This window comes from Aspergillus multicolor, assembly GCF_047715735.1.
Source record: "Aspergillus multicolor strain CBS 133.54 unplaced genomic scaffold BDW74scaffold_10, whole genome shotgun sequence".
In the NCBI taxonomy this organism is placed as follows: domain Eukaryota; kingdom Fungi; phylum Ascomycota; class Eurotiomycetes; order Eurotiales; family Aspergillaceae; genus Aspergillus; species Aspergillus multicolor.
In genome coordinates this window covers 827,789-853,694 of record NW_027395961.1, presented here as the reverse complement: position 1 = coordinate 853,694, position 25,906 = coordinate 827,789, and the positions used below count along the sequence as shown (strand labels likewise).

The 25,906-nt window shown below is 51.0% G+C and overlaps 10 protein-coding genes across 10 annotated transcripts; 5 read left to right on the top strand and 5 right to left on the bottom strand.

The window, feature by feature from the left end:
• Nucleotides 1–103: 103 nt before the first annotated feature.
• Nucleotides 104–2,275, bottom strand: BDW74DRAFT_15064 (something about silencing 10 family protein). Its single transcript, XM_073724045.1, has 2 exons — nt 2,056–2,275; nt 104–1,994 (listed from the first exon to the last, which is right to left on the bottom strand). The coding sequence occupies exons 1-2, from the start codon at nt 2,237–2,239 to the stop codon at nt 238–240; spliced, it is 1,941 nt and encodes a 646-aa protein (XP_073584714.1). The 5' UTR covers nt 2,240–2,275; the 3' UTR covers nt 104–237.
• A 186-nt stretch (nt 2,276–2,461) lies between these two features.
• Nucleotides 2,462–4,291, top strand: ksrA (3-dehydrosphinganine reductase). Its single transcript, XM_073724365.1, has 3 exons — nt 2,462–2,766; nt 2,833–2,964; nt 3,017–4,291. Exons 1-3 carry the CDS (start codon nt 2,623–2,625, stop codon nt 3,845–3,847), a joined length of 1,107 nt encoding a protein of 368 aa, XP_073584713.1. The 5' UTR covers nt 2,462–2,622; the 3' UTR covers nt 3,848–4,291.
• Nucleotides 4,292–4,375: 84 nt separating this feature from the next.
• BDW74DRAFT_177677 (uncharacterized protein) lies at nt 4,376–5,235 on the top strand (the record flags this gene model as incomplete). Its single annotated transcript, XM_073728951.1, has 2 exons — nt 4,376–4,834; nt 4,906–5,235. The coding sequence occupies 2 exons, from the start codon at nt 4,376–4,378 to the stop codon at nt 5,233–5,235; spliced, it is 789 nt and encodes a 262-aa protein (XP_073584712.1).
• Nucleotides 5,236–6,032: 797 nt separating this feature from the next.
• On the bottom strand, nt 6,033–7,085 carry BDW74DRAFT_14986 (60S ribosomal protein eL6). Its single transcript, XM_073723943.1, has 3 exons — nt 6,890–7,085; nt 6,313–6,648; nt 6,033–6,212 (listed from the first exon to the last, which is right to left on the bottom strand). Exons 1-3 carry the CDS (start codon nt 6,995–6,997, stop codon nt 6,060–6,062), a joined length of 597 nt encoding a protein of 198 aa, XP_073584711.1. The 5' UTR covers nt 6,998–7,085; the 3' UTR covers nt 6,033–6,059.
• Nucleotides 7,086–7,273: 188 nt separating this feature from the next.
• BDW74DRAFT_152385 (uncharacterized protein) lies at nt 7,274–9,088 on the top strand. Its single transcript, XM_073724364.1, has 3 exons — nt 7,274–7,486; nt 7,561–8,117; nt 8,273–9,088. Exons 1-3 carry the CDS (start codon nt 7,436–7,438, stop codon nt 8,811–8,813), a joined length of 1,149 nt encoding a protein of 382 aa, XP_073584710.1. The 5' UTR covers nt 7,274–7,435; the 3' UTR covers nt 8,814–9,088.
• Nucleotides 9,089–9,249: 161 nt separating this feature from the next.
• On the top strand, nt 9,250–16,075 carry cch1 (calcium channel protein CCH1). Its single transcript, XM_073723935.1, has 4 exons — nt 9,250–11,099; nt 11,154–13,502; nt 13,552–14,985; nt 15,035–16,075. The coding sequence occupies exons 1-4, from the start codon at nt 9,477–9,479 to the stop codon at nt 15,941–15,943; spliced, it is 6,315 nt and encodes a 2,104-aa protein (XP_073584709.1). The 5' UTR covers nt 9,250–9,476; the 3' UTR covers nt 15,944–16,075.
• A 696-nt stretch (nt 16,076–16,771) lies between these two features.
• Nucleotides 16,772–17,800, top strand: BDW74DRAFT_14973 (uncharacterized protein). The gene has a single exon (XM_073723929.1). The coding sequence runs from the start codon at nt 16,988–16,990 to the stop codon at nt 17,672–17,674; it is 687 nt and encodes a 228-aa protein (XP_073584708.1). The 5' UTR covers nt 16,772–16,987; the 3' UTR covers nt 17,675–17,800.
• A 232-nt stretch (nt 17,801–18,032) lies between these two features.
• Nucleotides 18,033–18,430, bottom strand: BDW74DRAFT_152381 (uncharacterized protein). The gene has a single exon (XM_073724363.1). It carries the CDS (start codon nt 18,355–18,357, stop codon nt 18,154–18,156), a length of 204 nt encoding a protein of 67 aa, XP_073584707.1. The 5' UTR covers nt 18,358–18,430; the 3' UTR covers nt 18,033–18,153.
• Nucleotides 18,431–18,812: 382 nt separating this feature from the next.
• Nucleotides 18,813–20,669, bottom strand: clrD (histone-lysine N-methyltransferase Clr4; the record flags this gene model as incomplete). The annotated part of the gene is made up of 3 exons (XM_073730926.1): nt 18,813–19,280; nt 19,384–20,482; nt 20,622–20,669. 3 exons carry the CDS (start codon nt 20,667–20,669, stop codon nt 18,829–18,831), a joined length of 1,599 nt encoding a protein of 532 aa, XP_073584706.1. The 3' UTR covers nt 18,813–18,828.
• A 662-nt stretch (nt 20,670–21,331) lies between these two features.
• On the bottom strand, nt 21,332–25,581 carry kin1 (putative serine/threonine protein kinase Kin1). Its single transcript, XM_073724362.1, has 3 exons — nt 24,470–25,581; nt 23,779–24,406; nt 21,332–23,721 (listed from the first exon to the last, which is right to left on the bottom strand). The coding sequence occupies exons 1-3, from the start codon at nt 25,070–25,072 to the stop codon at nt 21,776–21,778; spliced, it is 3,177 nt and encodes a 1,058-aa protein (XP_073584705.1). The 5' UTR covers nt 25,073–25,581; the 3' UTR covers nt 21,332–21,775.
• Nucleotides 25,582–25,906: the final 325 nt, after the last annotated feature.

Below are 25,906 nucleotides of genomic sequence, written 5' to 3'. Positions count from 1 at the left end.
ATTCGACTTTCCGCGTCTTGCTTCTGCTGCTAGTTTACTGATGAAATATAAATATAGGCAGGTGATTGTAGGCCACCATGTGGCACGGAGGGAGCAAATTTGATGAAAGAAGGACAGAAGGTTGTATCATGAAATTCTATATACACAAGAAACCCATTTTTAAACACACTACTAGAACGCCTGGTAATGTAATCCAAGGGCAGCCAGAAAATACAGGAACAAGAAGTAATGTAGGAACTAGAGCTTCGTACTCTTGACCAAGTTCTTCTTGATACCAGTAAGTTCACCAGCATAGCCGCCGCGGCCCTCGCCACCCTTGTAAACCTGGCGAACACTACCAAGCTTCTTCTTCTTGTCCTCGAAGCGCATCCTCTTCTTGACACGCGGGTTGCGGTTAAGCTTGTTACGCTTCGGCGCTAGACCCTTGTTCTTCTCGATTTGATATGTAATAGCACGTTTCCCGTCGGGACCAATCTCTTCCTGAATCTCGACGTGGCCTCCCTCACGGGCGGCGGCTGCTTGAGCCTCCGCGAAAGCCTTCTTATCAGCCTTGCGCTTGTTAGTGCGGGCTGCAACCATGTCGTAGTAGTCATCATCATCTGAGCCGTCATTGTTGCCCTTCCTGAGTTCGTGAGCGACTCGTCGGTCTTCGTCGTCGCTATCGCCACCGAGTTGCTCAGCGCCTTGCGCTTGTGATCTACCACGCTTCTCGGCCTCTGCGTTCAAGCGAGCCTGGCGATCACGCAGGCGCTCGCGGTATGGAATATCCGCATCACCACCTGCATCGCGACCAGCTGCAGTGCGCTTGTTGGACTTCTGAGCGATCTGAGAGGTGTAGAAGCGAAGAGAGCGCTTCTGTTTGGCCTTCTCTTCGGCTTCTTTGGCGGTAAGAGCGTCCTCGTCACCGAAGTCCGAGTCGTCATCCTTTGTGAGGGCCTTTGTCTTCTGGCTGGCACGTTTCCGAGTGGGCTCCGTGACGAGTTTTGATAAGCCGGCGAGGTTTGCTTCGGTCTCTTCAAGTCTCTTCGCTCTTCGCGCCTCGGCTTCCGCCCTGGCGGCTTCGGCGGCGCGTTGCGCCTTGGAGAGCTTCTTCTTCTTCTTCTCCTTTGGTGCCTTGACTTCCGCTGCGTCGACATCTGGAACATCCACATCCATGTCACTCTCAATGTCTTCCTCATCATCTTCCCGGGGTGTAGCCTTGACTTCGGTGATATCCTTGACGGTCTCCCAGAGCTTCCGGAACTTGACGAGTGAATTCATGACAGGGTGTGAGCGTAGTTGGGCGGGGGATAATGTTGTAAGGTTGTCGGAGGTGTCGTTGGCAGAGGTTAGAAGCATAAAGTACATGCTGATAGCGCCCAAATATGCCGATAGAGCGCGGTGTTTGATAACGGCAACGGGGGCACGATCCACGTCGTCTTCGGTAGCAATGGGACTGGCGGTTTTAGCTGCGTTTGTAAGCTCGTTGTACGTGGGTTGAAGGTCAACGAAGTCCTTGGCCAAAGGCTCGAACTCGGGGTATCTTGACTTCAAAACCTTCAGCTTCTCCTCGGTACTCATATCATCCGTAACTTCCAGTTGTGGCAGAACCTCGGTCACCGCGCCAGTGTCATCCTTCGCTTCGTCTTTGCCGGACTCGGCCCATTCTGTCTCGTCAAAACCAAAATCTTCCTCGTTAATCTCCTGCAAATGCTTCTGCTGTAGCCTCTTTGCCTCTTCCTCTTCTTCGAGGGCATCGGCTTCCGTTTCGATCTGATCCGCATTGTAGAAATCTTTCCTGGAGGAGCCCCAGGCGGCAAGGCCCTCTTCCTCGTCTTCCGACTCAGAATCTCCACCTCGTTTCTTCTCAAATTTCGAGGCAAAGTGCTCTAAGTCGTCGTCCTCGTCGTCGTCGTATCCGGCCTCGTCCATATCATCGTCATCCTCTAAATCTTCGTCCTCGTCGACGGACTCATAGCCCAGGATCTCCTCGTCCGAAAGTTGAAGCGCTTCCTCTAAACAGGACAATTTTAGTGGCAACTCTATAATGGCAACGAAGAATTGGGCATAGCATACCATCTTCTGCGACTTTGCGCCGTCTCTTGGCTTCCGGCGCTTCGTCTAGCAAGATTTGGTCCCGGCCGGTCTGAAATTCATCCTCGGAATCGTCGAATCTCTCCTCAATGTCGAACTTGTGCGGTTCTTCTTTATCGGTCTTGTTGGCCGCTGGGCGACCGCCGGCCTTTCTCTTTTTACCCATAGTTGATCTGAATGGTAGCAATAAAGTCTGTTTGAGCGCCGGCTTGAGGCCGAAAAATTGATACACTCTGCAATAAAATTTTGGGCGAAACGCTCACCGCCCTCCAGCTCTGGCCCGCAAAAAAGAAGCGGATCACATGCTTTTGATACATCTAACGCTTAGGTACAGCTTAACTTACCAGGCCCTGCCCTTGCGTACCGTAATGCGGTACAGCCCGGTAACCGCTATCTCCGATATGCAGGAGCTTGGTGAGGGCCGGTTCCTTCTCCATCCTGTCCGACAAGATTCAAGAACGGAAGTCGCGACAGAGCCACCGCACGCAACAATCCCCTCCTCCCTTTAATATTCCCTTCTCTTCCGTCCTCTCTTCTCCTTTCTTCCTCATGCATCCATCCTTACCCTCTATCCTTTACGACGCTTCTCCCACGGCCTTGGGGATTTCAGCTGTCTTCGGTGCACTCTTCTTCTATACACTCGTCAAGATGTTCGGCTTTGGTGGTGAGAATCAGTTCGTCGTGGAGGGACGGGTGAGTCTCGCTCCATTAGCGTCTGCATTCTCCAGTCCGAGCAGTGCTGACAAGTTGACTTTGCAGACCGTGGTGATTACCGGCGGCTCAGAGGGTATGGGCAAGGCAGTGGCCTGCCAGCTCGCTGAGAAAGGAGCCAATGTTGTCATCGTCGCTCGCACGCTTCAGAAGCTCGAAGAGGCCATGGAAGCCATCAAGGTACGTTCATGTGGCAACCGTTTTGAGTGCAATTTGTTGATGTCTCTACCAGGCCTCCGCTACCAACGGCCCCAAGCAGCGGTTCCACTACATCAGTGCTGACCTCACCAAACCCGAGGAATGCGAACGCATCATGACCGAAGTCACCGAGTGGAACGACGGCATGCCTCCTGACATTGTTTGGTGCTGCGCTGGATACTGCACTCCTGGATACTTTGTCGAGACATCCGTCCAGACCCTCAAGGACCAAATGGATACCGTTTACTGGACTGCAGCAAACACAGCACATGCGATTTTGCGGAAGTGGCTTGTTCCCATCAACCCCAGCCACCAGCGGCCATTGCCTCGCCGACACCTCATCTTCACCTGCTCCACCCTCGCCTTCGTTCCCATTGCTGGGTATGCTCCATATTCTCCCGCCAAGGCTGCCATGCGTGCCCTTTCAGATACCCTGAGTCAGGAGATTGAGGTATACAATGGTTCTCGAGCCTCTAAAGAGCGAGCCCGAGCTACCCCAGCCGACGTCCGGATCCACACTGTGTTCCCCATGGGTATTCTTAGCCCTGGCTTCGACAACGAGCAACAGGTTAAGCCCTCCCTCACGAAGCAGCTCGAGTCTGCCGACAAGCCTCAGACTCCCAAGGAAGTTGCCCGGATCGCCATAGAATCCATTGAGCGCGGTGAATACCTCATCACCACCATGTTCGTTGGCAACGTGATGAAGGGCGCTGCGCTCGGCCCTAGCCCGAGAAACTCTTGGTTCCGCGATACATGCACCGGCTGGTTCAGCAACCTGCTATTCCTGTCTGTTGTTCCCGACCTTCGGAAGCAGGCATTCAATTGGGGACAAAAGAATGGCGTTCCCACCTCGCCATCGGGTTAGGCTTGGCTTCGCTGAATCAACTTCATGAAAAACGCTGTTTCATTCATTGTCTGGTGTATGGCTTAGATACCCTCGAGTGCCCTTCTTTGTTCATCCTTATGACTCTTGTACATCCTTACCTAATACCTTTCTAGTCCTAAGAATAAGCAGCCACAACAATCAAGTGACTACTCTGTTCTCAACATCTTTCATGCTCTTGGTAATGCTTGTGGTGTGTTCATCGCCCGGGTAGATTCTCCGTCGATCTATCATGACCAGGAAACTGGTGTTTTAACCCTAGCTAAACCAATCCTTACTGTTTCGTCGTAGCGTTGTGCTCACCGCGCTAGGGTATCAGCAATGAATCACGGCTACAATTGTGACGTCGTTACAGTTTTATTGTTTATATTTCGAGGTCTTTGAAGCTTTGTTGTAGCTTCTAAGAAGGGCTTTCTTTCAAACACCCTACCTATACAATATATATAGATACGGGATCTGTCCCTCATGATGTTGAACTTTCTAACTCAATTGTATACTTTTGTTCGCAGGATGGATTTCCTCATCGTATTAGTTGTTCTCCCTCTCGTGTCTTATTATAGCACCAGACTTAACGTGCTAATTTTCAACATCGCATGGGCCACTCTTTATACGGCGCACACTGCCTTATGGCTTGAAATCTGGGGTACATTGCTAGTGCGCCTAGTCTTCTACTTCCTCCCGTCAATTATCTTCTTTATCTTCGACGTCGCCGCGCCGGGCGTAGCAGTTTGGTGCAAAGAGTATGGCGAAGCTGGTCTACCCACAGGAAGCAAGCGTTCCTGGCCTAAAAAGAAAGAAGCTATAATTGTAGGATGCGCGGTTGGCAACTTTGCGCTCGGCCTCGTCGTGCAATATTTCCTGGAGAGGTTTCTCACCAGAACCTGGCGGCCTGCAGTAACAGCAACCCTGGTCGTTCCATCGCTTTGGACTTTGACACGCCAGCTTTTCTTCGGTTTCGTCCTCAGAGAGGTAGGTGCCGCCGCGACAACTGTCCCATTGATGAGAATTACCCAAACTAATGCCTTTTCTCTTGTATATAGGCTCTCACCTACGCCATTCATCGCTGGGTGCTACACTCCAAAGAGTCCGTCTGCGCCTCGCTCGTCAAGCTCCACAAGAGCTGGTACCATGACCTCCGCACTACTTTCCCGCTAACAGCCCACTATGACCACCCCCCAATTTACATGCTCTCCATATGGCTCCCCATGTACCTCCCCGTCTTACTCCTACGTTTCCACACGGTCACCTTCCTGCTCTACACGTTGCTCATCTCCCTTGAGGAGGTATTCGTCTTCTGCGGATACTGTGTTGCCGAGTTTCCGTTTATCTATAGCGGCGCGCCATGCCGAGTCGCACGTTGCCGATGGTAAAGGATTCTATGGGCGCTGGGGTTATATCAATTTCTTGTGGAAGACTTTCCGTGGTGGTGGTGGTTCGGCCTCGACGGGTAGAAGGTGAAGGATAAAGGCTTATTCTTGGTGGCTTGGGACTTTGCGAGGTTTGGATTGTAAGAGTATGGGTTCCGTGCAGTGTTGAAGGTAGCATATCTTTTGTTCGTTATAGTTCGAGTTTGCGTTGGGCGTTTGGCGTTTGATGTTCCCGACGAGTATAAATTAATGGGTACCCGGGCCTCTGGAAGGTTCGCTTTTGATGCCTGGGGATATTGATGACCATGACCCGAATTTTGTGCGGAATTGATAAGCGTAGTAAATGTCGTAAGATGCTGGCCGGTGCAGTAATCATTCGATCGAGGAACCTATGAGTAAGAAAGGACCAACTAAGGAGAGAACGGCTTCATCTGAACCTGGAACTTGACCTGGAGATTGAGAAAAAGAGTATCATACTAAGCATATAATGACTCCCAGCTATCCTTTTTAAAAGACACGTAACAGCTGGAAATGGTGATCATGAATTTTTTTCTTTTTCTGCTCACGGCTCATTGGACAAGAGTGCAAACCAGCCACGCTGGGAGAAACCTGTCTGCGAGAATATACACACAACCGACAAGGGGTATTTCCGAATTCGCCGTATTTCTGACAAAAACGGGTCCTCCGGTGTCGATTTACATATTTCATCAGCCGTTCCCCCTGCGCTGCGAGAATTGCACCTCTCCGTGCGGAGAAGCGCCAATTTGCATCTAGCCGCCCCTCACATATTCCTCCTACCGAACCCGCGGCCGCCGCGTCGCACACGTCTACCACTTCATCTCGTGGGGCTTGTCACCGTTGCGCAGGCTGAAGGTAGCGGCAAGGTAGCTGGCGAGGAAAGCCTCCTTCTTGACGCTGGCCAGGATAGACTGGTCAACGGCCTTCTGGTCGCTGGCACGAGCGCTGGCAACAACCTTCTTCTGTTGGTAGCATCAAAGTCAGTAATCTGATCTGGATAGCGGACATTGACCGCGCAGTGCTTCAAATGCCCATTTGTCCCGACGATATCGGATAACGTACCTCGGCCTTCTCTCCCTGTTGGAAGAAAGCCTCCTCGGTCTTCTTCTCGTTCTTCTTTTCCTTGGTGAAGTAGCCGGGGGCGGAGACCTTCTCGATGGTCTGGGCGTCAACACCGCTGATGTCGAGACGGGTGCTGGTGGCGATGACGTAGCGGGAGTTCACCCGTCGGAGGGGGACACCGTTGATCTTGAAAGGACCGGTAACGAGGAGAACACCCTGGTCGAGGTGCTTGAGGAGGACAACGCGCTTGCCACGGAAGCGACCGGCGAGGAGGATGAGGACAGTACCGGGCTGGAGGCTCTCCCTGAGCTTGGTGGGACGGATAGCCTTGCGGACCTGAACGAAACAAAAATACCATGTCAGAATGCTGATCCCATAGCGTTCCCTTTATGCGAATTGTCTTGAATGTTCGGAGGATGCGGTTCCCATATCATTTTTATGTTCGTTCGATAATTCCCGATCCACCACTTGTCGCCGAGGCCGTTCGACGCGGCGCAATTGTCGCATTCCTCCACACAAAACCGCATCCTCCATTCCTTCCGACAATTGCATTCGTAGTTGCACGGGGTGTACTGACTTTCTTGGGCTGCGACTCGTCATCAACAGGGTACCATTTCTGGGCCTTCTGAGACGGCACAAGCCTCTGGGCCTTTCCAAACTGCTTCGTCGTGCCAACGTCCGACATTTTGGCTGCTGATGACGAAGAGGACCTGAAAAGAAAGTAGGGGGTGGTTGTCGACGGCGGGTGGTTGTTGAGATTGGTGTGTGACGGGCAACTCACCTGTCCAAAGGCGGAGTGGTGAGGTTTGTGGGAACGCAAGCCCTATCAGTTAACCGAAAGGCGCTAGTGCCAATTTGGCTCCTACTGATACGGGCCGCCACTCAAGCCTGAGGCGCCCATAGATACGGGTTTTCGCAGCCGCCACAAGCGCAAGTGCTCCAAAGCTTCCCCGAACCAAACACTCCCGCCTGGACTCTGGAGCTTCGTGCCGGGCTGACGTATCTTTCTCAAGCTTGTTCCTTCAACCACCCCCAACATATAGGTGATTTAAGATCCTTGCCATCAGTAAAACGTCAGAGCAAAATTTCATCTCTCAAATAAACTCCTACTTGCCCCGCGATCATGTCCATCACACCGATCATCACTTTCAAAGCGGGTATCTGTGACCTGGAGGTGAGCCTGACCCATGCGCGATCATTATGACCGTCTTCAACATTTGTCGGTAACATCAAACTTATATTTGTTAGACCCAGTCATCAAGTACCCAGGCCAAACCTCAGCCAACTCCCGGTTACCTCTATCTCTATTCCGAAGATGAATTGATTCACTTCTGCTGGCGTCCCCGGAGCGCTCCGCACACGGAACCTGAGCTGGATTTGGTGATGGTCCCTTCCGATGCGACATTTACACCATATCGCCCAGATGGAAAGCCTACGAACGGCCGTATCTTCGCTCTCAAATTCTCCTCAAGCTCTCAGCGGTATCTTTTCTGGCTTCAATCCAAATCGCAGCATGATGAAGCCGACCCGACTTTCTGGAGTGCAAGGGACCTCAAGCTGGGCTCAATCGTTAACAAGCTTCTGCAAGGCGAGGAGTTCGATTTAGAGAGGGAGATAGCGGCTATCCCACGGGGTCCATCCAACGGGGATGATGATGAGACAATGGAGGATGTTGAAGGCGTTGACCATGACCCGAACCACCCCCACGGAGGTAGCGGTGGTGGTGCAGGACCGGATGCCACTGGGGGAGATGTGAGAGAAGAGGGGCAGGAATCGAGAGAGGGCGGGGCGGATGGCGGAAGAGCGTAAGTTAGGTACATATCTCGATGATTTTATTGCGGGTACCATGTCTTCCGTTCGCGCTTCAAGCCGTGGGAGTAGACCTACCCTTCACAATATGATTTTTGCCATCTACCTATGTTCGAAAGTCTGTAAACTGACCCGGGCGATTCCCTGATAGGGCTGCCATTGACTCCGACGCTTCAGCTGTGGTGCAGAACTTCCTCAGAGCATTTGGAGGAAACCAGTCCCAACAAGCCGAGCAACCATTTACTACATTGCAAGACCTCTTGCCTCCTTCGACCACGCTACCTTATCTGGACACACTGGATTCCGAAGGCGTTGACAACCTCCTGAAATTCTTGCCTCAAGAGCTCCTCATCCTCGCCCTACAGATGGAAGACCAGTCGACTGCCCAAAGCCATCCCGAAACTGCACAAGATGTTCTAAGCGCGCTCAATCTCCCGCAGAAGAAGAACATTCTCAGGAAAGTCCTACATTCGCCTCAATTCACCCAAAGTCTCGCAAGCTTGACCGTGGCCATTAGGGATGGAGGATTACCAAGTATCAGCGAAGCCTTGAAGATTCCAGTTGAGAATGATGGATTTATGCGTCGCGGAGGTGTTCCGCTTGGAGGCGGCGACGCCATGAAGGCGTTCATTGAAGGTGTTCGGAATTATGTCAAGGACTCGACACAAGGGAGCCGGATGGAGACCGACTGATTTGTTCCATTTGGGGTCGTCCATGAGTGGCAGGCTTGCATCTATCCACTTCTGTTCTAGAGGAGCAAACGGTGGCGTCTTTTGTTATTTTTAGGCCTTGGCGTGGAGCTATTATCAGGCAGCATAGTTAAACGCCAAAAGCAACGCGTTCCTGGCTGTAGGGCAGAGGATGACCCTATGGTAGACACAACCAAAATCTGCAATCGTATAGAAATGAACAAATCAGGCAAACATTGGTTGTTAATCCGAGGCAAGTCAGTAGTGGGTAATCTAACTGAGGAACAAGAATAGAATCACAGGCGAGACAAGCGTCGGATTACCGCCGCTCAGCCATACAGATTCATCATCCCGCCAACAAGCCCCATTTTGGCCGCTGCTGGCTCAAACTAGAGGATCATCGCGGGAATCCGGAGAAGACACCTCAGCTGCGCCGATTCCTGATCCTTGCTTTTTGACCTCTTTTTCATCTCGCGTTTGTGTTTGCGTTTGCGTTCGCTATCTCGATTCTACACTCAGCTCTCGTTTCTCGTGCGGTGCTCCGCCTCCAACTGCGACACCTCTGTTTTCTACTACGTACGACTTATCGAGTTCACTCCTCGACTACTCCCTCATCGCGGCGGCTTGCGATGTCTGCATTCGGCTAGTCAATCAATCCTGCCCCCCATGGCGTCAAATAGCCATGATCGCGGCTCTAGCGACGAGAACGACATCGCGAATCATTCAATCCCCTTACAAGACCTCTCCGGGCCGCAAGAACGCGGACGAGCGCCAGGCAGGGTGGGGAGCCGGTTATTCTCAGGACGTTCTCTGACCGAGAGAGGACGGTCATACGAACGATTGTCGGAGGATTCGCCTGTCGATCATGGAGGCCGTACTACGGATTCGCGTTCTACTGATGGCGCAAACCAATTCAACGTCGAGGACCCGGGAGCATTCGCGGCAGCAATGTCGTCGGTTGGTCTTGGATTCGAACCCTCTGAATTCCAGCATTCACCACCGAGCGCGTCATCTTTAGGACGACATGCCCGGGTTGAATCAGAGTCCGACATGGACTTGGTCCATATAGATAGCGTCGACCCGCACGAAGCCGAACACTACCTCACTCCTTCCGAGACCTATCCTGATACAACTCCGTTAACGAGTATCCGACATGTACAACCCATTAGTGGCGCGTCCATCACTCCCAGCGGCTCGCGGGACCCATCCAATGCACCTTCCGTTCGCTTCGATGACAGCCACATGGGGTCGCGCTTGGGCGATGATTTGCATAATATGGAGAGTGGTTACAGTGGAAGACGCCGCGCGGAGAGTGTATCAAGAGATGGGGGGCGTTCGCTGTCCCCTTCGGTATCGGGGTCGGCACTGATGCGCGCAAGCTCGATGATGAAGTCCGTCTCCCAACGTGTCGTGAACTTGAGTAACGAGCCGGAAGTGGTGGAGCGGTCTCTCTCAAGAGACTCCCATAAAAGCTCTCGCATGGAAGCCCCGCCTTCGCTGCCTACTCTTACAGACTATGCCCACGATGCGCCGTCTACTTCTTCTTTCAGTGAACAGAGCTCCAGGGAGAAATCAGTGGACAGCAAAGCGTGGAAAGACCTGAGCAATCCCCTTAGAGGGAAGGCTCTTGGGCTTCTTAGCCCTGACAATCCAATTAGAATGTGGTTGTGTGATGTTCTCGTACATTCGTTCACGGAGCCTTTTATCTTGGTCGTCATTATCATCCAGACCATTCTTCTGACTATCGAGTCAGCGCAGTCCCAATGGTCGCAGCCACGCCGAGAATTTTGGGGCATGGACCGTATGGACTATCCCTACCTCATTATCTTCATCATCTACACAATCGAGCTTATTGCCAAAATTTTGGTTTCCGGACTGTTCTTTAATCCAGTCGAATACAGCACAATAGATCGGTCAAAGGGCATTAGGACGGCGCTGATGGAGAAGGGAAAGAACCTCATAACACCACAACGACAATTTTCTACCAGGAAATCCTCCGCGCACTCTGAACCCCAGCAGGCGTCGATTTTACGAACTTTCACAGGCGGATTGAATCAGATAGAGCAGCAGCTAGCGGACGACCCGCTCCAAATGCGCCGTATCCGGCTTGCTCATCGAGCTTTTCTCCGGCACTCCTTCAACCGACTGGACTTTGTCGCAGTGGTTGCATATTGGATAAGCTTTACTTTGGCCATGGGGGGTATTGAGTTCACACGCCAGCTTTACGTTTTTCGCATGCTCAGCTGTCTGCGCACCCTACGTCTTCTAGCGTTAACCAGTGGAACCTCGGTACGTTATCACAGGGCAGCACAGTGGCTCAACTGATTACTGATATGAACACAGGTCATTCTTCGGAGCTTAAAGAAAGCCGCCCCTTTGCTGGTTCACGTTGCTTTTTTGATTGGGTTCTTTTGGCTCTTGTTCGCAATAGTAGGCACCCAAAGTTTTAAATCGAGCTTCAATAGGACCTGTCAATGGGTTGGAACCGACTATGGCGAGGACAACTTCACCATGAATGATCCATATGGCTCACTTCAGTTCTGCGGTGGCTGGCTTGATGAAACAGGCACGCAGAGGCCATGGGTCGATTGGAATGGTTGGGAAAGCGACTCAGATCCCAAAGGGTATATTTGCCCTCAGGGTTCTGTATGCCTTTCAGGAGCCAATCCGTACAACAATACCATGAGTTTTGATGACATCCTGCAATCGCTCGAGCTCGTATTCGTGATAATGAGCTCGAATACGTTTACAGATCTCCTCTATTACACCACTGAGAGCGATTACCTTGTAGCTGCACTCTTCTTTGCGTGCGGCTTTGTCATCCTGAGTCTATGGATGGTGAACTTGCTGGTTGCTGTCATTACCCACTCATTCCAAGTTATTCGTGAAGAAAGCAAGCGAAGCGCTTTTGCATCCCAAAAACTTGAAGCAAACGAGGAGGAGGGTGAGTCCTCCCGCAAAGTCAGTACGTTGAAGCGCATCTATGACGCGACGTACTGGTTCTGGATTGTCGTTATCGTTTTCGATCTTATCATGCAGGCCCAGAGAAGCTCTGTTATGAGCGATAGCCGAGCCGAGCTTATTGACAATTGCGAGATTGTCGTTACTGTTGCCTTACTTGGAGAGATCATGCTGCGATTCATATCTGATTGGCGCAGATTCCACCAGGGCCGCCGCAACTGGGTCGACTTGGGGCTTGCGGTTATCACCTGCATTATCCAGATACCTGCTATCAAGGATTCGAAGCGCGCATATGATGTCCTTACTCTCTTCCAGATTCTTCGAGTTTATCGCGTTGTTCTAGCGTTTGCCGTTACAAAGAACCTGATCACTCTTGTGTTCCGCAATGCCGTGGGTTTATTGAACCTGATTCTCTTCGTCTTTCTGATCACGTTTCTCGCCTCTATATTTGCAACACAGCTCTTCCGCAGTCAGATACCACGAGAAGATCAGGACGGGGGTACGATTGCTATCACTTTCTCTGACCTATACAACTCGTTCCTTGGAATGTATATCATTCTCTCAAGTGAAAATTGGACCGAGACCCTCTACAATGTTACCTCGTTCACATACGACTATGGTACGGCCTGGATTTCGGCATCATTTGTGATCTTGTGGTTCATTGTAGCCAACTTTATCATTCTGAATATGTTCATTGCAGTCATTCAGGAGAGTTTCGACGTGTCTGAGGACGAAAAGCGACTTCATCAGGTCCGAGCGTTTCTGGAACAAAAGCAGGTTAGCAGTGCATCTCAAGGAAACTTGTCTCTTTCCAAGATCTTCAAGCTCGGTCGCGGTTCGGGTCGATTCAAGGATCCGCTTGATCATGGTCCTGCAGCGCTGGATATGCTTTTGAAGGACGCCGTTGTGCGGGAGTTTCTAGACGAGGAGATGCCAGAAAATCAGCCTCGCGAGGGGCCTTCAACGGATAGAGCTACAACCACAGCCGAAGGGCTGGTAGAGCCTGGTGTATTTTCGCGCATCTGGACGTCGGTCTCATCGTCTGTCTTGCGGCGAGAACCTAATCCATTCTATGCCAAGTTGAAAATCTCTCGGGCTTACGAGGAATTGGGTCCTCAGGAAATGGCTCGCGAGGTAGTCTCGGCAGAGCAGCAAAGGAAACGAGAGCAACGAGAATATCTGATACGCCACCCTAAATACAACACGTCCTTGTTTCTGTTCAAGCCGGATAACCCGGTTCGAAGACTTTGTCAACGGATTGTCGGACCAGGACGTGGGTCACAGCGCGTGGAGGGCGTTGACCCATATAAACCCGTTTGGTATACTTTTACTGCTCTGGTTTATGCTGCTATCGTGGCAATGGTTATCCTCGCCTGCATCACCACTCCAATCTATCAGGCTGTCAACTTCCAAACGGACAGAGACTGGTTCACATATACCGATCTAGGCTTCTCCATTTTGTTCTCCATAGAAGCACTCATCAAGGTGATTGCCGATGGATTCTTCTGGACGCCTAATGCGTACTTTCGAAGCTCATGGGGTTTCATTGACGGGATTGTCTTGATTACCCTTTGGATCAATGTTTTGAGTGCGTTGACCTCGGAGCGCGGAGTTTCTAGGGCCATTGGAGCGTTCAAGGCGTTGAGGGCGTTGAGGCTGCTCAACTTCAGTGATAGCGCCAAAAACACTTTCCATTCTGTTATTATTGTCGGAGGATGGAAAGTCATTGCTGTAAGTTGTTTGCCATCTTTCAATTGCCTCTATACTAACTATCGTCGAGGCTGCCTTGGTCTCAATGAGTTTTTTGATCCCATTCGCTATCTACGGAGTCACATTGTTTAATGGACAACTGGTGTCATGCAATGACGACGGAATATCGGGAACCTTGGATGCCTGTGTCGGCGAATATATGAGCGCGCCGTACAATTGGGATGTTTTGGCACCTCGGGTCGCGTCGAACCCCTTCTATGACTTCGACAATTTTGGAGATTCTCTGTTCATTCTTTTCCAGATCGTCTCCCAAGAGGGATGGACGGGAGTTCAGTCTGACGTGATGAGTATTACAGGTAGTGGACAGCAACCAGACTCGTTCGCAGCTCCAGAAAACGGGCTATTCTTCATAGTGTTTAACTTGCTCGGTGCCGTCTTTGTCTTGACGTTGTTCACATCTGTGTTCATGCGCAACTACACGGAGCAAACTGGAGTTGCTTTTCTGACGGCTGAACAGCGATCTTGGCTTGAATTGAGGAAACTACTCAGACAGGTATCCCCGTCCAAGCGGAGGTCCAACGAGAAAAGCACGACCTGGAAGCAGTGGGCTTACCGTAAAGCCTACAAGAAGCATGGTCGCTGGGCAAAATTTGTCACCTGCATCCTTGTGCTTCACCTTATATTGCTAGTTGTCGAATTTTACCCCGAGGAAAAGACTTGGAGCAAGATTCGAGACGCCATATTCTTCTCGTTCAACTTCGTCTACGTCGCCAATGTCCTCCTGCGTATGGCAGGGCTGGGCTGGCACCGCTTCAGTACAAGCTCGTGGGACATGTACGCCTTGCTCGTCGTTCCTAGCACTATCATCACATCCATTTTGAACTTCACGTCATACGAGCGGCAAAAGACTATCGAGGTACTGAACAAGCTATTCCTTGTTGCCATCACATTGCTGCTCATTCCGCGCAACAACCAGCTCGATCAACTATTCAAGACCGCCGCGGCTAGTTTAACATCCATTGGAAACCTACTGGCGACTTGGTTTGTTTTGTTCCTTGTTTACGCCATCGCGATGAACCAGGCCTTTGGCCTCACAAAGTTCGGTGACAATGAAACCGGGAACATAAATTTCAGAGACATCCCAAAGGCTCTAATCTTGCTTTTCCGGACGAGCTGTGGAGAGGGATGGAACGAGCTCATGGAAGATTTTGCAATGATGGAGCCACCGTTGTGCACCGACGGCGGCGATTTCTTTGGGAATGACTGCGGAAGCAAGGGCTGGGCTCGAGCGCTGTTTATCTCGTGGAACATCATCAGCATGTACATTTTCGTTTCTCTATTTGTCTCGTTGATCTTTGAGAGTTTCTCCTACGTCTACCAGCGAAGCAGCGGCCTCTACGTGATCAGTCGCGAAGAACTCCGCCGCTTCAAGCAGGCGTGGGCTGAGTTCGACCCGGAGGGCACAGGATACATCACCAAGGAACAGTTCCCACGGCTTTTGAGGGTACGTAAGCGAAGAAACGTTCAATCAGCATAGAGCTAACATCGAGCAGGAACTGACGGGTATATTCGAAGTGCGCATATACCAGGATGACTTCATGGTCCCGCACATCCTTGAAGAATGCAAGGTCGACAAGCGGGACTCGCTCCTGGCCCACCGAAGAGTCTTTGAGGGAGTTGACCTCGACAAGCTTGCCAGAATCGTTCGCAAGATCCCAGTAAATACCATCAGGGAACGGCGAAAGCGACTCAACGAGCTCTACGAAGAAGTCCTTGTATCTGCAGACCCGACACACGGCATTACGTTCCACTCGTGTCTCATGATTCTCGCGCATTACAACGTGATCAGCGACAGCAAGAGTCTCAGACTCGAGGAGTTTTTGCGACGCCGCGCAAAACTGCAGCGCGTAGAGGAGGCAGTCCGCCGCAATACAGTGATCGGGTTCTTCAAGACCCTCACTGCTGCTCGGGAGTTCAGAAGAGCAATCGAGCACAAGAGATCCGCCAGGATGACCTTTGTGCCTCAATTCAACGTCCCCGAGATCTACGTGGACGACGAGCCGCAGAATCTGGTTGACCGACAGTCGGAAGAGGACCCACGGGGGTCGGCTCGCAACAGCGGGGCGGAACCGTCAATGCTCTCGCCCACATCGCCGGGTCGCGAAGCTGGACCGCCACAGTTGCCGCGGATCAACACAAATGTTGGAAGTCGGTTGGACTCCGGAGCTAGCTCGCCGTCAGAATGGTCGAATGTTAGTATTTCGTTGTCGCCACACAGGGAGCGGGCACACACAACTAGTTCATATGATCCGCCGTCAGCAGGGGCATCGGCAGCTTCTGAGCATTCGCGCCACAACAGCGCAATGGCGGTACAAGATGTGATGCAGTCCCTAGGCGACTCTGCGTGGGGTGAGAGTATCCGACGCAGTTTCACGCAGCGACGGCCGAGGGATGAATCCTAAAATAATGCGCTGCTGAAGTGAAATGAAACAAGCGATGATACCACGAGCTCTCGACTACCGATGGTCGGAGCATGATGCCTTATACTTTGTACAGATTTTCTATGTTGTACTCTAGACTATGGTTGGCTGGGCTTATGCGACCTGAATGCTTGATGGTTCCCTAGATTTTGTTTATCTGCTTTCAGACTTCAAGTTCTTTTGTGAATATTTGCCTTGGATGCATAGCACTGGCGCGCTGGAGTACTTATTTAGACAAGCAAAGTTTATCTATTATTGGCTAATTCCATGCCCAGGTGTTCTACTCTTGCCCATCCCTTGCATTGGTCTATCGCGCTTGGAAACCTTGTAGAAAGTGCTGGCTGCCGAATGCGGAAGTTGATTTCATCCGCCCGTCTTCGTCCTTCTCTTGTCTTCATAACTGCTGATCTTTGTAGTCCTTCGCTGTTTTCATCTATCAATTTGCATTCTCAAAGAAACCAACCGCATCGCTCTCGTCATGTTATGGAATCTCTTTTTCTTTTCTTCTCCCTGCGCGGAACTACTGTCTACTAGTCCGGGCGTGCCTTGCCGAAGCTGAGCCTGTCATGGATACCTAATCCGTGCCCTTTGAAACCCTTGTCCCTCAGCAGGGCGATCTTAAATACTCTCCCAATCACTTTCTTTTCGACACTCCAATCTGCTACGTTGGTCGCCTCTCCGAAGCGTTGGCCTTGGTCCTGCTAATCTGACAGACACGGCTCCTTGTTTCAACCCGCGCCTACTCTTATACTCCGAGTTTCACAATCACCGTACTTCTGACCCTTCGTGCATAACGCTCTTGGAATTTCTTTTCTTCTCAGCTGGAACGTAGAGTCGCCATAAAACTTCATTTCCACATGTGCGGGGCGTCAGTCTTTGAGCGACTGCGATACAAGAATTACGAGCTGAGGCAACATATATTGTGATCTATCATCTACTAGAACCGCGTCCACCCAACCATCCACGCAAACAGTCGGAGAAGAACACGCGCTGCTACAACATCACTCTCAATAATCCCAGATCAAGATGCGCCCAAATCAAGCTTCAACGCCGAGCCTTTCGCTCGCTTTGACTTCCTTCAAGCCACACAGTGAAGAGAATACAAAGAACCAGAACGCCAGCGACAACGAATATTACTCACCTACCTCGCCATCATCACCAACCAGCCTACTCAGCTCATCGACGACGGTCACAAGTACCAGCTATACATTCTCCGCACCAAATTCGCCATCACTATCCGCTGTTCAACCCCAACACATCCGCAGTCCGCGTTTGATATCCGAGAAACTGAAGATTGGCCACAGCCAAAGCACGGAATCAAAAGCAAACAGAGCGACAGCGACAGTCCTCCGCCGCCGCCCGTCTAATATCGACATCCTTCTCCAGCAAGAACACGCTCGGGCATCCGTCGACGCAGTTGAGCGGAAGGGACTGGATCTCCTAGAACCACGTCCCGTCGATCTGGAACCCATCGATCCCGTCGGGATCAACGTCCGGGGCGTACAGTTGCAGCCTGGCATTACACGATACCGGCTTCCGGCCCAAAGTCCTATAAATAATCACGGTATTGATAACGATGGTCATGGAGATGTTAAGAATGAACGAAGTCCAAATCAGCTAGGTGGTGCGGCGCAGGCGGAGGGAATGAACCCGCACTCGCAGCCGCGGTTTGTGATGGGTGGGATATTTGAGGTTATGGAGGGAAGAGGGTAGAGCTCTGCTCTTCAGCTCTGGTTCACGAAGTTTCTATTCGATTCTATTCTATATCTCGGTTGATTGGTGATGGTAATGACGTTTGATTGTTTATATGGAGTCGGTCGATTTGTACGCGGGGAACACGGATTGTTATGGCAGGAGTTGAGGTGAACGGCATAGCGACTAATATTAGGGGATTTCGGGTCTGTCATTCTTTACACTTGGTTTATATACACTTCTTAATTAGATTAAGCCATCAATTAGGGGATTGGCTTTCGAGCTTAGGAATATATGTTTCTAGCGTGTTTCTACTACTATCCATGAACTGGCTCCAATCATTCAAGTAATGTACCAATCAAATTTAGTAATCAGATGCCGGACGTGAAGCCCTATGCTGATTGTGTCAGTATGTCCAATGTCATTTCATATTGGCCCAGAGATAAGTACAGTTCCATGCACTTCCATCCATGGATTTTCAGCCACTTAGGTAGCCTGGTTTAGGCCAAAGTCCGGCCAATACATGTTATGTCCGTTCCCTGTTCCGTACCATGATAGATGACAAAAAGGTAAAAGAAAAGCAAAGAGAAAAACAAAGAGAAAAACAAAGTCAAATATTGTGCATGTAAAAAAGGCCCAAGCATGTCCAGACCGCAATTGCCAAACCGCAGTAGATCAGTCGAGCTATGGATTTCTCTGTTCATAGAATGATGAAGACAAGAAAAGTGGGTGGAAGTGAAAAGGGTATCTCGAGAAGAAATGGGCGCTAAGTAGAACAGAAACAATCAAGCGAAAGCCAGAGCAAAAGACGGCCGTACCAGATCTGATCCTGCCCAATGAATGATGGCATGACATGAAGAGAATGCAGCAAGTGGCATGTGAAAAGTGATGCCCGCTCCAAAGACAACACGGGTCAAGGGTAGGCCTTTCCAAACCCGAAAATGCAATGCTAGAAAAGAGAAAACTCCGGAAAACCTGCACGCAGCGCGCTGCAATGCAATGCAATGCAAAAATCTGGCTTCAATGGCTTCAATGCAAAACGCCACAGCAATGAGAATGCTGAAACTTCAGGATGAAAAAAAACCGAGAATCGGTAGATGCCAAATGACAATAGAGACCAAGGAGAAGGCGAGATAGAGGGTATCGATATCAATCAGAAGGAAAGAAGAGAAAATTTATCTCGCCTTCTTCCTCTCATTAGCCCACAGCTGGCCGCGGCAGTTCGGCTCGCCACATAGACAAGGCACAGCATTCGGATCCGGCTTGTCGACGCGCTCCATTTTAGGGTTATAGTCGAATGTTAGCTCTGTGCCTGGTTTGATTTCTCTCAGGGCGAAGAATGCCAGATCATAGAGGTAATCGTCGCCGTGGGTGCGGGAGACGGCAAACATTTTACAGTTAGGGTTGCACGAGTGGTTGATGAAGCGGGTAGCGCCGCCGTAGTTTGCTCCGTCGACGACGTAGCTGGAGTCATCGTCGACTAGGAAGTCGAGGTTGAAGAGGTAGGAGGGGGCACTGCGTGCGTTGGCGATTTTCTCGCGCTGGTCTGCTTTTTCGGTGGTGATGACCTCGCCTAGATAGAGGTCTATGAATTGGCCTGCGCGGATGTGGTCCGGGGAGCGGAGGCCTGAGTAGTTGGTTGGTTAGTTTAAGTTGCTTACTTACTGGCATGTTACTGCGGGTTGCCGGGGCGGAATTAGGGCTGGGAGGGGGTGTAGAGCAAGACATACCAAAGCCTCTTGTCCCCGTATGGAAGATCTCCAACCGAACAGTTCTTCCCTGCTGGATAACACGGTTCCAGCATTGTTTGGTACAGCCACAGTGTTGATTACATTCAAAGATCATGGATGTCCTCTGCATGAATTCAGGCGCCAGGACCATAAACCGAGCATCGTCTGGGGCCCGTTTGTACGCAATAATCCGCTCATCTGAATCTTCTTCTATAGCTAGACATTGGCATTTATCAGGCTTACAGATGGTGTCACAACTGCAGCCAGCCACGAACTCTGGGTTAATAGAGGCCACGCCCTCGCGGAGCTTGTACTCATTGACGATTTCAAAGGTGGAGGTTGTCTCGGCCAGGCGCTGCTCGTCCCCTTGGGTCACAGAAACGGTGGGGCCCTTAATAGAAGCTAGCTTCTTCCTTAGGTTCTTGCAGAGCAAGTCTATAATGGGCTGTCTATGTTTCTCTGTGAGGAAAGGGCCAGGAGCACCGATTATCAGAGGAGTAACAGTGCGGTTTGTTTTGCGCGCAGCTGGGTAAGCTCCTTTAATTGCACGCTGTTCATGGGCGTTTGTGGGGTAGTATTTTTCAGACATGCCAGTTATTCCAGTGCCAGACAGCTCTGCCTCAGAGACCAGCTCTGCAGAGCTAATCTCCCTTTTCAGCTGTGCTGATGGTGAGGGGATGACCACCTTAAGACCCTCCGGTGCCGGGCTAGGTGTGTATGGTGCTGAGTTAGCACCAGAACCAGTGGTTGAGCCTGTACGTGAGCTTTTGCGGGAGCCCGGGAATGAGCCTATCTGGGCTGCTTGGAAACTCTGTGGTCCCTGGAGAGTAGGGCCTGGGGCCTTCTGCTTGAATGACTTGAACAGGTTCTCGTAGGAGTCATCTTGATTGGATGCAGGCAAACTAGTGACGCTAGTCTTGGGGTCTGGCTGCGCAACTGCACTCTTGTATGAAGAGTTCGAGGCGGTTTCAGCAAAATCCTCTACATCTGACTTTCTCTTCAGAGGAATAGTAGATTTCTCAATTTTTGGAGAGCAAGAGAGAGTGCGCTGTGCCAGGGCCTGGTGACCATTGAGTTTGTTGAGAGCGCGGTTTAGAATCTGGAAATTATCAGCGCTGGTCCAGTCTCGCAGAAAACATTTAAGTTTATTTTTTGTTAAAGGCGCTTTGCGTGCGTGGTAACCACGATAATTGGGGGGAACACGCGAAGCTTAAGGCAGCAAGGCTTGACTAACGTACCCGGGGGTGATCCTCGGGATCAGAGTCCAGAGTAAGGTCAATTAGCATGTTGTTCGCTGTCATAAAGGCCCGGCGCGACGAGGCACGAAAAGGCAAAAATTTAAGAATTAATTGGAGGTCGTTAGAAGCTAATTGGCAAATCGGAGTCTGGGAATCATGGGAGGAGGGATTCTGGTGTTTTCTGCCAGGAGCTCATGTGTTATTGAAAACGCTAGTCTATATTAGGAAAGTGGGTCAGGAAGTCTAGTCACGTGAATATATCAGCTGGCTTCACTATAAATTAAACTATTTATTTTATTAGATTAATGATTGACTTGTTTATTAAAGAAATTATAAATATATATTCTTAATTTTCAAATCTGCTCTGTCTTCTGAAGCATTTTACAAAGAAATTTCAGAATTATGGCGATCCAAAAGTCATACATGGCGAAAAGCGTCACTACAATAGCAGCTTTAATTTTGATTGAAGCGGGTTGATTGGGCGCTTAAGACAGCCCAAGAACAGTCGCATTTTCCAGGCAACGGAACCCCAAACCCTGGATAAAAGCAAACATCAGCAGCCATCGTTTGGAAAGCTTGACCCGGATAAAATCAGGGTAAAAAGGATATGGAATCATAGAGGAAATTTTTGCAAGCACAGCGCAACAGTTTTCAATAAAATAACTGCCCTGGTTCTTGTGTAATCCAGCGACAAACATCGAGGTGCCTTTCTAGAAACAGACCAGGATAGCTCTGTATGACTAATACTTGACTAAGCAGCACACCGCCTTTTTGCTGGTGCGTCTACAATAAAAAGAGCGAATGACTGGCTGGCATTTCGTTCAATTTCAGCAAAAAAGCTATCCTCTATAAACATGAGACAAACCCTAAAGGCTATAATAAGATAGAAAGTTTAAAGCCAATTGGGGAGAGATACATTATACAGCACACAGGATCAAGGGCCACATGATGTTGAAAGAATCACGGTTGGCTGGAGAAGTTCTCGCTCACACTCGCCTAGGTACAAGCCATTTGAAGCAGACGGACTCGACTAAACTAAAAAAGCAATCGAAGAGAATAGGAAAATCATGCTCATGTATAAAATGTCATGTCAACCGGCTCGCAACGTCAAGTGATAAGGCCGTATCATTGATGCACGTGTCTCATCGAGAGCATTAAAGTCGCAGAGCATCCAAAATCTTTTTCGCCATCTCTCGGTACTGCCACATGCCTCCAGAAACCTTCTTGAACTGGATACCGTGCAGCGAAAACAGTGGTACTTTGACGATGAGGATCTCGAACCGGAGGACCAGGTTCCCGCCCGTGTCACTCTGCACTCGGGTGGTTGTCTCTCCGACAACACGCTCCCCGACCCGCTCCCCGCTTGTCACAGTGGCATCGCGAGTTTCGAGGTACTCGTCCGATGCGTCAGAGTTTGAAACAAAGCTACGGTCTGGCGCTCGTTGACGGCGGCGTGACGTGGTTCGGCTGATCTCCTCACGGCCATCGTCGTGGTTCAGAAGGCCACCCAAGCTGATTCGGCGACGGTGGCTGGAAACTTGGCTTTGTCGTTCCGGACTAGGAGGTCCATTATCGACTACCTTGTCCAAGTCGATGCTGGGCGCATGGCGACAGCTGAAGCCACCTTTGATCTCCTCATAATCAACAGCAAGCTGTTTCAGAACCCGAATGATATCGGCCCGAATAAAGGCGAGTGGCTTGCTGCTGGTAGTTGAAACGCTAAACAGGCCTTTGAGGTAGACTGGTTTGGACAAGTCTTCTTCATTCGCACTTTCCAACGCAGCTCCTGGACCGGAGATTTCGCCGTCCGTTTCTTCAGGAACATTGGCTTCTCTAGCAGCATCCCGCCGAGCCCGACGGGCTTGTATACTTTCACGGCGAGCATGGCCAAGGGACATTGTCCGGCTAGCGTGCGTACGTGTCGCTAATTTTTGTTCGCGCCCGGTTGCCGGGTCCTTTGGCACGGCTACATACTCTGAACCGCTCGTTTGTGGCTGCTGGCTCTCAGAGTCACCCTCCGTTCGGCGAGACCGTCGATGCCGGGGTTCACCTGAGCTGACGCTGGTTGATCTCTCCAAGTACTTGTTGGACCGCGAGGCCGGCTCTGTTTGTCCAGGGGTCTTGAGAAGATCTTGATGGTGGGGCTGACTGCCGGTTGACGGAATTGCCGTCTGAGACGGTTCCGTACGGCGGTTCTTTCGCATGCTAAACCCTCTAGAGAGGGGAGTAGCAGAGTCAGCCGGCGGCTGCACATTAAGCGACGGCTGATGAGGGCTTGCCAGCCTTGATCGTTCGCGGTCGCGGCTTCGGTCCTTTGTTTTCCGCGTGCTAAAGCGTCTCAGGAGCCCCGCGGCGGTGCTTTCTTTCTTGGCAGGGGTGTCTGGTTGAGATGCGGCGGGGCTATGGGAGGCTTGCCCATTATGGGATGCGAGGCTGGCATTCTTCATACCCTCTGTAATTTCGTCGTCACCATGAGTTCGCGCGCGCGGTCGTGATCGCCTTCCGGTGTCCTTTTCTCCGGGTACATGGTACTGGTTCGTATGAGCGGCTTCCGGCGGCGCAAGGCCCGGTACTTGAAGCGTATCTACCGGAGCTTGGACGAGGCCGAGAGCCCCTGGGTTGGCCTCGCTTCGCTCCTTGTCAAGCTTTTCTTTGACAAGGTAATACACAGACAAGAGAGGACTGTAGGCGTTTAAGGGATCGTTTCCTAGCTGGACAGCTTCCGCAGAAGGCGCTGAAAGAGTGTCCTTGCTAGCCGAGTTTCGTCGCTTATAGAAGTCAAAGACACCGCGTTTCTTATCGGAGTGAGCAGGGGTGGGCTGTTCGCGGGCATTAAGTGCAATCGCATGCTGATAATCGTCAGACTCAATGATTTTGGTGAGTTGTGCTGTGATAAACTCAGGTTTTCCAAACTCAAATCCGGTCATCTTCTCGATGACATCTGGATCCAACGGGAGCTGCAGTGGTTCACGGTGAGGAAGGTGATTATCGGGAGGTCCGTTAAAACCTTTGTTCATCCATGGGTGGTTCATGATTTCTGTCAGACTTGCGCGCTGCTTGGGATCGGTGACCAGCATGCGCGAGATAATGTGACGGCATTCTACGAAAACAAATAATCAGCATCGATCAAGCTAGGGTAAGGCAACAAATGACTGACCAGCAGTAAGACCAGGGGGATATTCGAATGCGCCAGACTTGATCTTCGCATGAAGTTTTGGCATGCTCTGGTCATCAAACGGGACCTTGCCGCACACCAAGACGTAGAGCACGATTCCAAAACTCCAGACGTCAACTTCGGGCCCAGTATACTGCCTCGCCTGAAGCAGCTCAGGTGCTGCAAAGTAAAGACTGCCGCAGAATGTTTTCAAGAGGCTTCTCGGGGAGAATAGGTTGCTAAGACCAAAGTCAATGATTTTGATGTCTCCGGTCTTGCTGATGAGAATGTTTTCGATCTTCAAGTCTCGGTGCACGATGCTGTTGCGATGACAGTAGTCTAGTGCACTTGCAATTTGGCGAGCGAACTTCCTCGCCTGTTTCTCTTTCAGCTTGCCGTGGGAGATGATGTAGTCCAGCATCTGACCACCATTGACCAGCTCAAAAAGCATATACCAATGGTAATTGGTCCGTACCACATCTCGCATACCGCAAATATAAGGGTGATTCACAAGGCTGACAATGGCCGCCTCGCGGGCAGTCCGAACCTCCTTTGAGCGATCCGCCCTATCGGCCTCACGCTGATTCCTATGCTCCTCCGTTGACTGTCTGGGCACGATCTTGATCGCGACCTGCAGTCGAAAAGGTTGATTAGCAGTAAATCCAAAGATAGACGTTGGAAGAAGGAAGCTTACCTGCTCCCCAGTCTCCAAGTGCTTTCCAACTTTGACCTTACCCATACTACCCGCACCCAATGTTTTCCCTAGCGACCACTGTCCCGTTGGTGTTGCGATCATTGTGCGACGCTTAGATTGAGGGGTCGCTGCGTGTGAGTGGTGCCCGGACGCAGACTGGGAGTGGCCAGCACCCCCTTCTGCCGTTGCGGGTACCGCAGAAGCCATGTCTATGCTGTCGCGTTGATGGCTTCTAACTGAGAGGTTTCTTTGTGGTTTATTCGAGGGCGGATCAGCACGATATGCGGTCGATGGGCGCTCCTGAGAGCGTTCCCTTGAGCTCTCTCGACGGGATGAAGGCTGCTGAGTACCCCTGGCGGACTCAAAGTCCCGTCGGGCTATGTTGTCGAAGACGGCGTGGTTAGTAGCGGGAGGGCGGCGATCGTACGACTGCGACTTGGAGTAGGAATGTCGATGTTGAGAATGACTGTGAGGGGTTGGAGCTGGTTGTGAGGCCGTCGCGGGTCTCACAGCGACGCTTCGAGCCCGGTGTGGGAGTTCAGGTCCATAGGAGGGCGGCTGAGACGATGTGGAGTGGCTGCGAGAGGGAACAGCGGTGGACATCACGATGGTGGAGACGGTTTTATTGGAAAGAACGCGAGTTCAACGGCAACTCAAACCTAGTCGTCCGAGTTGACGCCGTCGCCGATGAACTCGAGTTTGGAAATGAAGCCCAACGGCGGCCGTGGTCGAGAATGAGATGGCCGGTCGGTCGGGGAGGGAGTGGGGGAGCTTGCTGACGAGAGAGAGCCTAAGATCAAGTAAGATCTTCGCGGGACCGTTCACACAATTCCATCTGCGGGGTCGACTTTGAAGGAGAAGAAGAGGACAAGTACAAGGAGAAACAGGGATGGAAATGAAAGGTGGGAGAAAAAAGCTAAATGAAAGGAGCACGCATGCAGGAGTGTGTTGTTGTGCACAGCCAGAGCAAGACCACCTCAAGATGGATGCGGCTGCTGCGGAGAACAACAGGGCTCGAAGGAAACAAAGCCAGAAACTGAAAAGGTCAATGGCAGGCTTTCTTTCTACCTTGTATTAATCGAAACTTAATCTACGGTCTAGCATGGTTTTCCTGCCCTATGTCTTCCGCATTTCCCTGGAAATTTGCTAGTTAGTTACCATCGCAGATGACATATGTCATGTCGGGGTCCAGCCACTCCGTTTCGCGCCTGACCACCTAGTTGTACTTGAAATTGGCTGCTGCTTTGGGCACGTACAAGCGTCACAGTACTCCGTAACCCTATGGTCCATGGTCGAGACCATCCGTAAAATCACCAGGACTAAGGAGCTCCAAGTGGTGGATCATGATTGAGCTGGAGCTGCGATAATTGCCCGCTCCATCCATCCGTACTTGCAGGCTTCGCCCTGTCTGCACCAGGTTTGTTATTTGTTGAGTAT

Coding starts and splice junctions, on each gene's coding strand:
- BDW74DRAFT_15064 (XM_073724045.1), bottom strand. CDS start 2,239: ATGGGTAAAAAGAGAAAGGCCGGCGGTCGCCCAGCGGCCAACAAGACC. Junction 1,995..2,055: donor GCGCAAAGTCGCAGAAGATG/GTATGCTATGCC, acceptor TGTCCTGTTTAG/AGGAAGCGCTTCAACTTTCG.
- ksrA (XM_073724365.1), top strand. CDS start 2,623: ATGCATCCATCCTTACCCTCTATCCTTTACGACGCTTCTCCCACGGCC. Junction 2,767..2,832: donor AGTTCGTCGTGGAGGGACGG/GTGAGTCTCGCT, acceptor TTGACTTTGCAG/ACCGTGGTGATTACCGGCGG. Junction 2,965..3,016: donor AGGCCATGGAAGCCATCAAG/GTACGTTCATGT, acceptor TGTCTCTACCAG/GCCTCCGCTACCAACGGCCC.
- BDW74DRAFT_14986 (XM_073723943.1), bottom strand. CDS start 6,997: ATGTCGGACGTTGGCACGACGAAGCAGTTTGGAAAGGCCCAGAGGCTT. Junction 6,649..6,889: donor ACGAGTCGCAGCCCAAGAAA/GTCAGTACACCC, acceptor TGTTTCGTTCAG/GTCCGCAAGGCTATCCGTCC. Junction 6,213..6,312: donor AACAGGGAGAGAAGGCCGAG/GTACGTTATCCG, acceptor TGCTACCAACAG/AAGAAGGTTGTTGCCAGCGC.
- BDW74DRAFT_152385 (XM_073724364.1), top strand. CDS start 7,436: ATGTCCATCACACCGATCATCACTTTCAAAGCGGGTATCTGTGACCTG. Junction 7,487..7,560: donor CGGGTATCTGTGACCTGGAG/GTGAGCCTGACC, acceptor TATATTTGTTAG/ACCCAGTCATCAAGTACCCA. Junction 8,118..8,272: donor GGGGCGGATGGCGGAAGAGC/GTAAGTTAGGTA, acceptor ATTCCCTGATAG/GGCTGCCATTGACTCCGACG.
- cch1 (XM_073723935.1), top strand. CDS start 9,477: ATGGCGTCAAATAGCCATGATCGCGGCTCTAGCGACGAGAACGACATC. Junction 11,100..11,153: donor CGTTAACCAGTGGAACCTCG/GTACGTTATCAC, acceptor ATATGAACACAG/GTCATTCTTCGGAGCTTAAA. Junction 13,503..13,551: donor GAGGATGGAAAGTCATTGCT/GTAAGTTGTTTG, acceptor ACTATCGTCGAG/GCTGCCTTGGTCTCAATGAG.
- BDW74DRAFT_14973 (XM_073723929.1), top strand. CDS start 16,988: ATGCGCCCAAATCAAGCTTCAACGCCGAGCCTTTCGCTCGCTTTGACT.
- BDW74DRAFT_152381 (XM_073724363.1), bottom strand. CDS start 18,357: ATGAACAGAGAAATCCATAGCTCGACTGATCTACTGCGGTTTGGCAAT.
- kin1 (XM_073724362.1), bottom strand. CDS start 25,072: ATGTCCACCGCTGTTCCCTCTCGCAGCCACTCCACATCGTCTCAGCCG. Junction 24,407..24,469: donor ACTTGGAGACTGGGGAGCAG/GTAAGCTTCCTT, acceptor TTTCGACTGCAG/GTCGCGATCAAGATCGTGCC. Junction 23,722..23,778: donor TCCCCCTGGTCTTACTGCTG/GTCAGTCATTTG, acceptor TTGTTTTCGTAG/AATGCCGTCACATTATCTCG.